At 38.6% G+C, this 15,552-nt stretch overlaps 1 protein-coding gene across 1 annotated transcript in view; it reads left to right on the top strand.

Annotated features, from left to right (window-relative positions):
- The window catches only part of Sec71 (ADP ribosylation factor guanine nucleotide exchange factor Sec71), a 452,892-nt gene that overhangs the window by 285,893 nt on the left and 151,447 nt on the right, over positions 1 to 15,552 (top strand). Inside the window, exon 21 of the mRNA XM_067136654.2 lies at positions 8,288 to 8,460. Coding sequence (XP_066992755.2) covers positions 8,288 to 8,460 — 173 coding nt within the window. The remainder of the gene's footprint in view (positions 1 to 8,287; positions 8,461 to 15,552) is intronic.

Below are 15,552 nucleotides of genomic sequence, written 5' to 3'. Positions count from 1 at the left end.
TACTTTTTTGCATGTGACTATCCCATTATTTGATAAGATCAATACAGTCCTTCAGAGTGCTCACCCACTTATCCATGTACTGTTTGAATTAATGATGGATCTATTGAAACATGCTCACCAAGTTTGTTAAGCCAAGTGAAGTTAAACGGTGCTTGATGTCCAGTATCACCCAACACAGAATCAGAAGGATTTTGAAGAATTGGTAATTTGCATTCAAACCTCAAACTTAGTTAAGGTGCTACAAGATGAAGACATATCTCTGTTTTTCTCATCAGCCAGAAACTATTTCTGTGCAGCCTTTGACTACAAGGTGGTGGTTGTTTGAATCATCAGTCCATAGACTGGTTTGATGCAGTTTTCCATGCCACCCTATCCTGTGCTAACCTTTTCATTTCTACATAACTGCTGCATCCTACAACTGTTCTGTTTGTGACTCTTTCTGGAAAAGTCCTATCATATTCCAAATGTTCAAGATACAGAAGTAAGTTCTGCATCTAATACACCTGCCATATTTTGAGCTAACAGAGAATTTAACTGCTTGAATCTGGGCACTTGAGTTAACTGAGAGTTTAACAGATTATTTTTCTTATTTTTATTTCTCTTCTTCTTTTCTTCATGGGGCCTCCAAATATTGGTTCCTAGTTAGCGTCGATCTCCAAGATCTTTTGCTACCATGTTTTTCCTTCATTCCCACCTAAATATACCTGCTCGCTTCACAAGGCTGCAGGTTGTTCTTATTGGGTCTTCTTGGATTCTCTCTCTCTTCCCCTGGTAGTCCTAGATTGGAGAGTCTGATTCTACCCAGCACCGTACATTCGAATGATTCCACCCAGCGCTTCACATTCGAAAAGTATGTGTTCAGCTGATTCCTCTGCTTCATTGCATTTTCTACATATATTATTCCAATTCTGTGTAGGTGTTTTTTCAGATGGCATTGTCCTGTCAACAGTCCTATTACCCATCTTATATTTTCTCTGTTGAATTTCAACAGTTCTTTAGTATGCATTTTGTTTGATCCTTTTATCAGTTCTTTTGCAAGCCTGCATCCTGGAGTATTTTTCCAGTTCTCCATTTGTTTCTTTTGTACCCATTTTCCTATGTAGTGTCGAGCTTATCCATACGAAATCCCTCATTCAGGTTCTGGGCTTACAAAATTTGTTTCTGCTCCTTTCCTGGCCAGTTTATCTGCCTTTTCATTTCCTTCTCTACCTGCATTCCCTGGTACCCATATTATTTTGACGATGTTGTACTATGAGAGCTTCAGGAGAAGTGAATGGCAATACCAGATAATTCTGGATATTATCCGGACTGCCTCTAGTGCCTTAATGGCTGCTTGGCTGTCCATAAAAATGAAAATGTTCTTATTCCTATAGTTCATTTTCAGATTTTCTTCAACACATGTTGATCAGTCTTTCAGCTTGAAAGACTGTAGTGTGTTTGCCCAGGCTCATCTGGATTGATCTCTCTTCCTGTGCCATCCACAGTCCTTGAGCCATCAGTCCACCACACTGTATCTTCTTTTTCAGTATTCCATTTGTTGATATCCCAGTCTTTTTTTATTATCTGAGTCTCAAACGGTTTTTCAAAGTTGTACTTTGGTATCATATGATCAGAAGGCATGTGTAGAACTTCCTCTGTTATTACTTGGTTAATTTTACAGTGTCCTAGATTGGGTCTTTGTGCATTCCAGCACTCTGATTGTGCCAATCTATATGAACTCATTCTAGCCTGTCCTTTTATGAAATTGCATAGTGATGGGATGTCTAGTAGAGTATTCAAGGCTTCTGTCAGCATAGTTCTCATAGCCCTTGTTATGGCTGTGCATGCCATTCTCTGTACGCTATCCACTCTACTGCTGACTTTTCCTTGACTTACTTTCTGCCACCAGATGATTGCAGCATAGGCCATCAACGGTCTAATGATCATTTTGTATATCCACATTACCATTGATGGTCCGAGGCCCCATGTCTTCCCAGCAGGCTCTTTTACGTGCATACAGCAGGTTCTTGGCCCGGGTTATGTTCCTTTCTAAATGTGGATTCCAGGTTAGATTTTTATCTAACACTACACCTAGGTGCAGTACCTGTTCTTCCATATATATATCTTGTCCAAATAGCTTCAGTGATCTCTTTCCCTCTAATTTTCTCCTTTTTGTAAAAGGGACCAGAGTTATCTTGTTCGGATTGACTGGTTCTTCCCGACACCAGTTCTCCACAAGGTTAAGTGATCTTTGCATGAGGTCCTGGATAACACTCATCACCTTACCTCATACCACAGTCACTAGGTCATCTGCGTAACCTTGTGTATAAAAACCCTGTTCATTGAGCATAGCTATGATTTTGTTCACCACGAGGTTCCACAGCAGAGGTGAAATAACTCCTCCCTGAGCACAGCCTCGGGTGGCCCTAACCATCAGCGTTTCTTCAAATGGGGTTGCTTTTATCTTCCTTCCGTCTAACATGGATTTGGGCCATTTGATGATGGTTTTACTCATCTTGCTCTTTTCCCATGCTTTGATCGTAGAGTCATAGGTTGTATTGCTGAAGACTCCTTCTATATCTAGAAATGCCGCCAGTGCAATTTCTTTATATTCTAGGCTTTCCTCTAGTTTACAAACCAACTGGTGGAGTGCTACTTCAGGGATCTGCCAGGTCTATATGCAAACTGATTTTCATGTAATGTTGAGTTCAGTTGCACCGTTCTTCTGATATATTTATCCAGAAATTTCTCCATTGCTTTCAGCGTGAAGGAGGTTAAACATAATGGTCTGCATGCTTTGCTTTGGGCATAATTTGCCCTTCCAGGCTTAGGTATGAATACTGCTTTAGCTTCAGACCATGATATCGGCACGTACTCTAAAGCTAGACTAGCTCGGAAGAGGTCCGTCAGGGCATTGACGAGTATTGTCCGTCCTTCCTATAGGAGTATTGGAAGTATCTCATCTGGCCCCAGAGCCTTTATAGGGTGAAACGTGTTGATTGCCCATTTTACATGGTTATATTTTATTATTCTGTTGGCACAGTTTCAGTCTGCTTTTCGAGCTCCAGTCTCTGTTCCAACTGCTTCTTCTTCTGTCATCTCCTCAGCCTCAGGAAAGTGACACGCCGTTAGCATCTCCAGCGTGTCCTTCCCCGTCTGAGTAAACGACCTATCTGGTTTCTCCACTGTCCCCACCTGATTTATATGAGTTGCTTTCAGAACCTTCTGGAGCCGTGCTGTTTCAGTGTGTGATGTCAGTTTCTCACAGAACAGTCTCCAAGATTTTCTTTTTGCTTTCCGTATCTCTAGGTTATACTCAGTAAGTTTCCTATGATATACGTCCCACATACCATTTCTAGATGATCTTCTATACAACATCCTAACCTCTTTTTTGGCTAGTTTGTTGTTCCACCACCTTACTTTTTTTGGTGTTTTTCTTTTCTTTGAGAGGACAGTTGTCATGGAATGAGTCAATAATGGCCTCTTCTAATAGTTCCACTGCCTCATCCAATTCTTTCTGTCCTCTCATGTTAGTTGGAATTTTTTGTACAGCCTTCCCTAGAACTTCTCTGTATCTACCCCAGTTAGTTCTTTTTAGGTCTCTGTACATCTCAATTCCACATAGTCTCGCATCTATTACAAATTGGATGTGCTGGTGGTCTGCCAATGATTGTTCCTCCAGTATCCTCCAATCTTTAATAAAGTTTGCAATATGCGTAGTGCTTAGTGTAATGTGTAATACCTCCCTACGACTTTTATTTATAAATGTAGGCTTGTTTCCTAGGTTTAGTATCGTCAACTTGGTTCCATTAATAAACTCTAGTAAAAACTCACTTCTTGCATTGCAGTTCGTGCAGCCCCATGCCGTGTGGTGTGAATTTGCATCTGCTCCAAGGACTAGGTGTTCGCCTTTCCTCTTTGTGTTGCAGATTAGGTTCTCAACTTCTTCTGATGGCGGTGGATTAGTTGAGTCATATGGGAGGTGTGCTGATCCTATAGTTATTTCTCTGGGACCTTCCCAATTTCCAGGTTTTATCTTGGCTGCCACTAAGTCCTTTGAGCAATGTTCTTGCAACAGAAGGCATTTTAGTTTTATGCTCACAAGTAAACATGTTCTAGGCATATTCGATGTAGTATCCTACATTACCTTACCTCCAGATTTCACCAGTCCTGCTACTCTGCCTTTAACTACCCATGGCTCTTGTATAAGAGCCACATCGATAGCCTCGGACTTGAACTTCGTGGCAAAATTGGCAACAGCTGATTTTTTATGTTGTAGGTTGGCCAGTAGAACTTTCAGTACCATCCTTGCCATTGCTAGGTTTTGTTTTTTCCTTAATTACTTGAAATTTGATCTGCCCCAAGACCATGCTTGGCCTTAAGGCCTCTCTTCTTGAGATCTTCAAAATCTCTTTCATTAAGGGCCAAAACAATTATCCTTCCTGTGTCATCAGTAGTTGTTGCATTCAGCACTCTCCACTCTTTCGTCGGAAGTTTGATGTCATGCTGATGTAGCCTGACAAGCACATCATCAGCCTTCATCTTGTCATATAAACTTGGTGATGACCTTTGTAGTATTCAGCACCTTCTTGGGTTCTGCCACCTCCAAATTCTCCCCTTTCCAAAGGTTGCAATTGGCCACTGTCTGTTCCAGCCAACTTTTATTCTGGATTTGCACAGATCAGTACCATTGCTCCACTTTCCAGCCTTGTAGACTCGAGGAAGCCTGGAAGGCATCCGTCCGACAGCGGTTTCATTCACACAAGTATGAAGGATAAGTTTTCCACCTAATCAATACTTTATTTTACAAAATTTTTAGAATTGTTTACATTAAAACAGTACCGGTTTCGACCTATAAATAAGTCATCGTCAGCTGTTGGTGAACCTGCTTAATAGCGATTGTACATAATAAAACATTATTAAAATTAATTAAACAACAATGCCTTATTCTAATATAATACTAATGTTAAGACATATACATATGGTACAATTATAGGGCTTTGATTTGTTGGAGTCCCATTCAAATATCTATGCTGTTGCGAACATTACGTCAAACAAGATATATACAAATGGTACAATGAAGGTCTTTGGCATGCTGGAGTCCCATGAATGCCACTGTTTCAAAAATTGTATAGCTGAGGTTAAAAATAGGATATAGTTCTTAGAGAATAAAGGGTCACTGAGGTTTTGGTGTCAAGTTCAAATATCTATGCAGTATGCCATCATTATATCCAACTGTTGTATAGATAGAATCAAGATGCATTGTTTGGCCGCAAGTTTGCGGGGGAACGTTGCATTCAGTAGATTGAGGTTCTATAGCTTGTTTAACAGGTACTGTGTTCATTCTTAGTCTGTGTTGTTGCTGATACATGCTAGTTTTCAGGATCCTTGTTGAGGCATATGATGCTATGTATGACATATTGAAATTAAAGAAATTAGGTTGATGGAGCTCCCCTCTTCTTACTTATATTTACGCTTAGGTAAATTCAAAAATCTGAGAAAGAAAAGGGAAGTAGGAATTAGAATAACTGATAGAGTGTGCCTGCCAAATGGTTTGTTTTATAGAATGCGTGTTACTTACGTGTGGGCTGGATATGTCCTTAAGTATAGTTGGGAGTGTGCTACACACTGTTGCGTGTACGTCGTGTGGCTGTCGGAGTGTTCAGATTGAGAGGTGGTGGAAAGGGGGAAGCAGCCTCTGGAGGGGGAAGGGTGGAGTGGGGTATGTCTTTTGGTTGTGTGTGGGTTTGTATCGATTCTTTTTAAATATGTGTCTTTTAGAATGGGAATGACTGTGTTGAAGAGAATGTTTGTTTTATCTGTAATTTCATTTAAGTTGAAGTTGGGATTAGCGTATTGGTCCATATTGATATAAAAATCTTCCATTATATTGTAGGGTTCATATTTAAAATTTCCATGTCATTCTCGATATTAGTGAACTTATTCTTGTATTCCTCTACATGTTGCCCTATGGATGAAAAGTGATTATATTTAGTGGCATTGATATGTTCGTTGCAGTGAATAGAAAAACATCTGCCGGTGCGCCCGATGCATTTTATGCGGTATACTCCTGAGTGGCTGTATTTGTTGTTTTCATTGATAGATTTAGTGTTATGTAAAATGGAAGTGTTATTACGTGTGGTTCTGTACTTAGATTGTGTCTTTTGAAAATATTAGTTATGGGGTGGATGCGGATGTTGTTAAAGGTAAAAAGTGCGTAGTCTTTCTTAGGTTTGTTGTTTCTACTTAATTTGGATTTCGGTTGATGTTTTATTTTGTGAATGATATTGTTTGTCATGTTTCTATTGTATCCGTTGTGCTCTGCTATTTCGTGAATTAGGTTTAGTTCTTTATTTAATTCTTCCTGGGACAGGAGTGTGTTGAAAGCTCTGTATATCATACAGTAGTATGCTGCCTTCTGCCTTTTTGTATGCATTAGGGTGAGTGGAATCTTCTTTTATAGTATTGGAGGTTTGTGTAGGTTTTCTATAGATTTTGTATGTCAAGTGGTCTTCAGTTTTAGTGACGGATAAATCGAGATCATCAGTGAAAACACAAGTTCTGAACAAACCGATTGCTATTTCGTACAGATTTTAACATGTACGGGGTTTTCCCCAACTTTCATGAAAAATCCAATATAACGACAATCCACTATAGCGAGTACATTTTTTGCTGTTATGAATTCTCGATATAACAGACTTTTACAGTACATGAATTTATTCATGTTTTACTGCATTTTGGTGCATTGGATTCCCGCGTATCTTGACATGTGGGGGATTTTACTGAAAGGTCATTTGGAAAGTTTGCAGGTATGCATAAACACCCAGTCTGCAAGGCAGAGGAATTAACCAGATATGATTAAAATCCCTGACAAAGCCAGGAATCCACCCTGGAACTTTCTGATCTAAAGACCTCAATGCTGACCATTCAGGCAAGATCCGGGACTTAAGTTATCATTAATACTGCAATTAAAATATCTCATAACCATGCCTTTTATGGATGAATACAGCTTTTGGGGCAACTTTCTCAATAAAATTTGTGCCTAAAAGGATGCATTATTTCCTGATATTAAACTTTTAAAATTTTAATGCATGAGGTTTGGGGACAAATTATATCATATGACTTGTTTCTCATCTTTCACTACCCTTTCCCAAATTCCTTTAGAATATATAAACCATTTTTCTGTAATATACGACATTTCATTTTCTAATAACTTTATAATCATATGATATTCATATTTCAGTCTTTACTTCATGTACCAGTATTTTAACTCTTCTATGTAGGATATTTCTCTGATTGTCCTTGCTTTGATACTGCCTGAAATTAAATATAGTGCTTCAGTTAAGTAGAGACCGAGCGAGTTAGACGTGTGGTTAGGGGTGCGCGTCTTGGATCTTGCATCTGGGAGATAGTGGGTTCGAATCCCACTGTCACCGAGCTCGATAGCTGCAGTCGCTTAAGTGCGGCCAGTATCCAGTAATCGGGAGATGGTGGACTCGAACCCCACTGTTGCAGCCCTGAAGATGGTTTTCCGTGGTTTCCCATTTTCACACCAGTCAAATGCTGGGGCTCTGCCTTAATTAAGGCCACGGCCGCTTCCTTCCCATTCCTTGGCCTTTCCCATCCCATCGTCGCTATAAGACCTATCTATGTCGGTGCGACGTGAAGCAAAAAAAAAAAAAGAATCCCACTGTCAGCAGCCCTGAAGATGGTTTTCTGTGGTTTCCCATTTTCACACCAGGTAAATGCTCTGGCTATGCCTTAATTAAGGCCACGGCGCTTCCTTCTAACTCCTGGCCTTTCCTATCTCATCATCGCCATAAGACCTATCTATGTCGGTGCGACGTAAAGCCACAAAAAAAAAAAAAATTAAAACTAAGTAGCTAGACAGTAGCCTTTTTTTTTTTTCAATATTTTTTTTTTTTTTTTTATGGTCGGTGGTGGTGGTGGTGGAGATTACTGTTTTAAGAGAACGGTCCAAAAGTTTGAAGAATGAAAGTATCAGCAAAAGCAAAGGAAGAGGCTGTAAATGGTGTGAAAATGAAAGACTCCTTAGGCCTTGCAAAACCTGATATCGTCAGGCTCGGAACAGGACAAGAGTCAACCAAGGGAGGCCGAGTTGAGAACCCCTAGTCCTTGTTTATTCATTTCTTACAACAGGCAGGGGGTACCATGGATTTTATTCTTACACCCATAGGGGGACGGCTTTTAATGGTAATGTATCTTTGACTGTGATTTTTGCATTTACAGTTTTACTTATTAATCTTTATAGCATCATTATAATCAGTCGTGTTGTTTGTGCTTTCAGATCTCCAGCAATTCGTGATATGGTTGTGAGGTGTATTGCGCAAATGGTAAATTCTCAAGCACCTAATATACGTTCAGGCTGGAAAAACATTTTCAGTGTGTTCCACCTTGCAGCATCAGATCATGATGAAGCGATTGTGGAATTGGCTTTCCAAACTACAGGAAAAATTATTGGTAAGGGAAGTTGTTAACTTAGTTTACAATATAATTTTTACTGCTGCTAGTGCTTGTGAAATCTCCCTGTAGTGTATCTCAGTTTAATAATTCTGAACATTTAGTTCTGTTATGTTTTCTTTGAGTCTTGGAGATACAGTAGTTTGTATGTGATGAAACTGTTATTTTGTGATTTATAGTATTAAGGACTCTATATTTACACAACTAGTCCTGGTAAATGGTTGTTTATCTGTTGTGATCAGATTAATTAGGAACTCTGACTGATAGTAGCCGTGTCAACTCTCCCTATTTTTCATCCTTCCTCCTGATCGCTAGGACCGATCCGCCGCCGCCACTCTACCCCCCACTCCCCACCCCCACCCCCCATTTTGAGGACAATTAAGTAATTTTTGTATTTTTTTAAAAATTCTGTGCCTTCCCTCATTCTGGCAAGAGATAACTGAGTATGGGTGTTCGATAATAGTTCTAATAACAACAACTAGTCACAAGGGAATAACCCTAACCTCAAAAGTGGCAGCCATAGACATGTACCCGAGGTAGGACCTGCGTCAGTGCTTGTGTTGAGAAAAAATGTCACATAATACTGTTTTTCAGTTGTATGTCTTGTATGTCTTAATTATTTTTTGACCAAAATGTGAAAGAAATGTGATCCTGATGCATTGTTTAAAAGAATTTATAAGGAAAAGTTTCCATGCTTGAGTGAGTCAGGGAAGGGACCAACTTTCATGTTTTGTACTGTACTATGTCTGAATGTGATTTATCTGTGGCTTATATCAGAAAGTGCAATACAGTGAAATCTCTGTAGAACGATTATCAATACAACGATTATCCCCTCTATAACGATAAAATATTGTGTTTCTGGCATAAAACCCATTGATACAATGTTACTTTTTTTCTCGATGCAGTGATACCGTCAAACGGGGCGATTTCGGACACAGAGGTGGTTTCGGACAGTATGGTAGATTTGCCGTATTTTGTCGCATAGCAACGAGCAGCCGGTGCTTTGCACTTCCGCGCGCGTTTTAGTTTGACCTTGAGGTTATGTTTCCCGCGTCCTGTGCTTTTTATTACGAATCGACATCATACTTTGGAAAATTTCCCGTGTGTACTGGCAATGTTGAAAGTTCATGCATTAAGTGGATACTTTCGATTGTCGCGGTCGGAAGGAATGCATTATAACTTTGGTTTTTAGTGAGTTCAACTGACTGAAGTGTTTATAAACTATTGCTGTGGAATTTTGGTGTAATTTAGTGATAAATAGTGTTTTACGCACATTTTACTGAAAATTAAAAGCAGTCTGGGTGATTTCGGACAATGCCTAGAAATTATCAGAGGCAGAAAGATGCTGCTTTGAGGGTAATCACGAACCAAAATTATTAGAAAAAGCCGTACGTGACATTAAACGTGGCAAGTTGTCTTATAGGAATGCATTATTGATTTCTATGGTAGGCCTATGCCTTGGTCCACCGCACAAAATAAATTGCGGAATGTACATCCTAAAAATGGGAAGACAACCTATGCTAAAGGTGGAAGAAGGAAATGCTCATGGAAGCTCGTCACCCTCCAGCCATGCTCCAACCAAATACCGTACCCAACACAACCTGCTACTTCCCGCCGCCGCCGCAAATGAAATGTTCTACCTGGGAAGCCGATTTTTGGCCGTGACTTCCGCCGAGATGAAAGCAGTGCAGAAACAATTGATGGCGCTGGCAGCAGCATCGAAAATTAATGCGATGAAGCACACAATGAATGTAATGACGTTCTGGTGGTGCAAGAAGAGGCTTTCCTTGTAGCAGATTATAAATACAAGTTGAGGAACAAAGAACATACAGGCAGTATTTTGACCTGGCCTGAAATATTCGTTCAAGGGATGTGGATGTCAAAACTTGCGCCCATATAAAAAGAGCAGAAAAGTGTTTGTCTTCCCTAACATCCCTGTTGAGGATACAATAGCTAAAGAACAAATTTCAAAAATACTTCCAGTCCAAGTTGAGAAGAGAGGAATGTTTATTTTCAAAGAAAACGTATTTTAGATTTATAGGCCGTGGCAACTACAAGTTCATTGTATCGATTTTTTTGCTCTGATATTTGTATCTTTTGTAAGAAAAATTATTAAAATTTCTCAGTAGGATCCCTGTACAGTTTATAACTATTAATTTTTCAATTTAGACCGGAAAACTTTACATTTACCTTGCCAGAAAAAAAGATCGATCAGTAACACATTACATTTATCATAACAATGATTTTAACCAGTTAAGTCATATTTTGGACACCCTCCGAACACTTTAAATATCACAAAACTAGAGCAAAAAGAATGAGGAATTGTATAAAGGACTATTTATGTCCGAAATCACCTAATACGCTTTGAAACTTCGGACAGCGGTTTAAAATGCATGTGCGTCCGAAATCACCCCGAAGTACGGGGTGAATTCGGACACTACTTTTTGTTTTATCAGGAAAACCTGTGTTGGCGTATATTTTTCATTTGTTGGGTATTGCATTAATTGGATATATTCCCCATTATTAGGATGATAAACAATACAATTTAAGATCCCCTATTCTCTATCACAAAAAATCTCTCTACTTCGATCCATTTTTCAGTTCCCTCCGATGAACATCCCCTCTGTACTACAATGATTTAAGCATAGAAATTATCAGGACCATATGTAACTGCGTAATGAAGAACAAACTTTTCAATTGCGTAAGCAAAGGAAGCAAGTGATTACTGTATAATGTACGGTAGCTGTTTATCTAAGGGTAGGTTTATTGTGCAACTCTAGGGATTCACCAGGTATAGAATTCCAAGAAGATCTAGAAGGAATGCATATCTTTAAGATTTAAACAATAATACAGTAGCTGCGGAATAGCTGTTAGAAACCATAGCGCTCTCATTAGTGTACTAAACTATACATTGTTTTGACACATTCTCGTTCCTTCCATCGACTGTCATCGTTGCCGTAGTCGTGTTTCGCCCTGGAGAGGTAGTGCAGGTATTTTGAAGTGCTCTTTTTTGTATTGTACATACATTACTGTATTCTTTATAGCATGGCTTCACGTTCCCAGAAACAAGTAAGTCTACAGCAGAAATAGCAATAATTAACGAAATAGATGGGGAAATGAAACAAACAGATGTAGCAAGAAAACACGGCCTTTCGCAATCAACAGTGGCTACATTTTGGAAGAAAAGAAAAGAGATTGAGGAAACGTTAAAATCAAATGCTGTAAATCCTGGAGGAAAACGCATAAAAACTGCGACGTACAGCGACATTGATGCTGGAATGTTGAAGTGGTTCAATGAGAAAAGAACCCTCAATATTCCAATTAACCGGCCACTACTTTGTGCCCAAGCTAGAGAGTTTGCTAACCTGCTGGGTGTAGACGACTTTAGAGCAGCAATGGGTGGCTTATTGGGTTTAGAGATCGTCATGGTATGACTTTTAAATCAATTCAAGGAGAAGAGAAGTCTTCTGCGACAGGTGACGCTGATCATTGGCGAAGTAATTCAATGAAAGAAATAGCACAGAAATACACACCAGAAGATACCTATAACGCTGACGAGACTAGGATTTTTGATCAACTTCTCCCTGAGAAAACCTTGTCTTTGAAAGGAAAGAAATTCAATGGAGCAAAAAATCCAAGCAGCGTTTAACTGCTCTCCTGTGTGTGAACCAGACAGGAATGCCTTAAGCCTAGATGCTTCAAAAATGTTAAAAGTTTGCCAGGTAAGTCATTTTAAAATCACTCTGAGCATTATTACATCTGTCAAATAATCTGATTTTTTTTTTTTTTTTTTTTTTATGTGTACTGTACTGTACACTGTGCCTCACTACGAGTTTTCTCATTTCAAATTTTAGTTGACTACAGTGCAAAGAAGAGGGCGTGGATGACCGCTACTATGTTCTCGGAGTGGCTTCTGAAACTGGATGCTTGAAATTAAGAAGAAAAGGAACATTGCACTCATCGTGGATAATTGCGCAGCTCACAAGCAACTACCAGTCCTGCAACATGTGGAGATCTTCTACATCGCGGCAAATTGTACCTCGATCCTGCAACCTTTAGATATAGGAATAATAAAGTGTCTTAAATGGTACTACAGAACCAACTTGGTCGAGAGGATTATCGCAAATTTAGGAAGAAATCTGTCAAATGTGCAACAGGTTAATATAAAACAGGCATGTGACATGACAGCTGCAAGCTGGCATCAAGTGAAATCAGAGACCGTGAGGAATTGTTGGAGAAAGGCAGGATTTTCACCTGAAGAAGAGGTTGACTGTGACGATTTTGAGTATGATGTGAGTGTGAAAGTACTGGGTAGTATTCTTTCTAACTACGGCGAACAGCTTGGTAAGAATGAGAATGTTCCAGGAGCGGAAGAATATCTTTCGGTTGATGACGAAATCCTTGTGTTTTCTGAACTCACGGATGAAACAATTGTGGAGGAAATTCAGGGAATCCAGGCAGTAGATCAAGGAGAAGAAGAAGAAGAAGAAGGAGAAGAACGATGTAACGAACCATTGCTTACTCTTCCACAAGCTATTGCATCTTGTGAAGCGCTCCAGAATTTTCTATCGAGTGTTCCATGTGTTCTGGAAAATCACTTAGAGAACCTCGACGCGATCAGGTCTTTTGTGTGTTTCACTTTCTGTAAAGAAAACTGTCAAACAGATTACCATTTCAGATTTCTTTAAGTGAAGTAGTTTACAATAGTGAAGTGCTGCATAGTGTGAATAACAGATGCTGCAAGTGTACGAAAATGTAATTACTGCACATTGTCAACATGACTGTACTCTGCTGAACGTAGGTAAGATACATAAGTGTAATTTCATATTTCTTTCTGTGTTTCTGTTCTCTCAAATCGTATACACTGTATTTGTAGTAATTAAATTAAATTTAAATTAAATTAAATGGTACCATGTGGTAGGTAATTCAATTTCCAGGTTTTAATCTGTTCACCAATTGACACGAGAAGGTGTTATTCCAAATTCTCTTTATAACAATAACTCCTCTACAACAATATTTTTCTTTTTGTCCGCAAGGTATCGTTGTCAAAACAATTTAAATTGTACAAGATCCACCTTTTCAATACAAGATATGTTGTTGATTAAAATTACATCGTCATTTATTAAATAGTGCCGGTTTCAACATCCATGGACGTCATCATCAGCCAAATAGGGTCATTCAATATGGACCAAACCTGAAATTCTTGACTTAAAAAAAAAAAGAAGAAAGGTATCGTATCGAGATTTCACTGTATACTGAAACGTGCCAGTGAAGAAACATAAGGAGAGTGTCCATTGTGTAGAACAGAAGCAGAAAGTGAACTTTTCATGCAGAAACTAAGATGTAAATCCTGTGACAAATGCTGGGGCTTTATGCAAGTCATTTCTCGTAGAGCATAACCTGCTTGTAAATTGTGCTGACTCGCAAGGCCTTTGTAGGTCATAGGTACAGTATTTGCTTTTCATTTTGGTGCCTGGGCTAGCTTTAGTTTACAGCCATCAAATTATTCAACAAACACACATATTTTAACTTTTACAAAATCAAAAATTTTTAACTTATGAGGGTTACCCAACAAGTAACAATGTTTTATAAAAAATAATATTTTTAAATGGCTATTGCCTGTACACAAATACTTCAAAACTAACTATTGTATACTATAATAAATAATTGTACAGAAAAACTACATTAAATTACCTATGAAAATCTATATGTTATTACAGCAACAGTGTCCACCGCAATTTTAATTATTCAACACATATTTTAATTTTTACGAAATCAAAAATTTTAACTTACTAGGGTTATCCAACAAGTAACAAAATGTTTTACAAAAACTAATATATTCTTAAATGGCTATTACCTGTACACAAATACTTAAAAACTAACTATTGCACATAATAAATGATTGTACAAAAAAACTACATTAAATTACCTATGAAAATCTATATGTTATTACAGCAACAGCATCCACTGCACTCGCTCACAAATTATGTAGCTGATACTGAAGTGCAGGCCATCGATGTCTGTTGAAGGTTTCTTGATTCTCTCTTAGTATTTTCAGGATTTGACTCTTTGCTTGTTCTCTCAGATATCTCTGTTCCTTAAAGTTCTCTACTGGTTCCTTATTGATGAGTTCTCTTATTCTGATATCAGTTTTATTGCACAGTCTAACCCCCATTAGAAGCTCAAAGTTAGTCCTGTTGCTGCTTTATTGATACAGTGAGTTTATGGTCCTTTGTACAGCCTCAACATATTTATACCACTTCGTTGGGTTCTCATCTGACATTGGGCTGGGGCTGGTACAACAATTGCTTAATCCTTTTTATTTGTCCGTTGGCTCGTGGCAGTCCAGTGGTTATCAGTCAGCTTATACAAGATATCCTCAGACTTACAATATTCCTCAAACTCCTTTGAAGTGAATGCTGATCCTCCATCAGAGATTACCTGTGCTGGATTCCTAAACACTGCCTTCTGTGACTCTTAACTTGATGACACTTCTCTAGCAGTTCCAGACTTCATAGGATAAAGCCGTACAAACTTTGTAAATCCATCTATCACTGAGAATAGAGTGAAACTTTGTTAGTGCATTCCTCATTATCACTTTTTCCCCGCTTAGTACGTTGTAAATTTGAAGTCCCGATTCTCATCATACTAAATCTATATAAAAATACCTTGCTTACCACATCATGAATTTTCATTATTACCACTTACTGCAGTCACATTTTTCCTGGCCCTGAAAATGATATTTTTAATCCCTCGTGAAACAAACGTAATTTCCATCTTTGGTAAGAGCCATCGCTGCAGTGCATGATTACAGGAAAATACCTATAATTCCTGAGTTTCACAGGATAAGTTGCACCTTTGGGGAGCAAGCCCTTAGCCTCAGGAATGTTCAGTTTAGCTTGCCGGTTAGCAGCAAGATTGCTGAATAACACAGTGAACCTGTTTGTGCTTGTCTTTTGCATTCCATTCAGTTTAGAAGTATCAACCTTACTTACAGATATTTAAAAAAAACATGATATCTACATTCCTACTATACAAATATACAGGTCTATTATACAGTCACAGTATTAAAAGAAAACATGATATCTACAT

Source organism: Anabrus simplex, chromosome 1 (assembly GCF_040414725.1).
Source record: "Anabrus simplex isolate iqAnaSimp1 chromosome 1, ASM4041472v1, whole genome shotgun sequence".
NCBI classification, from domain to species: Eukaryota; Metazoa; Arthropoda; class Insecta; order Orthoptera; family Tettigoniidae; genus Anabrus; species Anabrus simplex.
The sequence above is the reverse complement of the archived record's forward strand: the minus strand, read 5'-3'. Positions and strand labels throughout refer to the sequence as shown.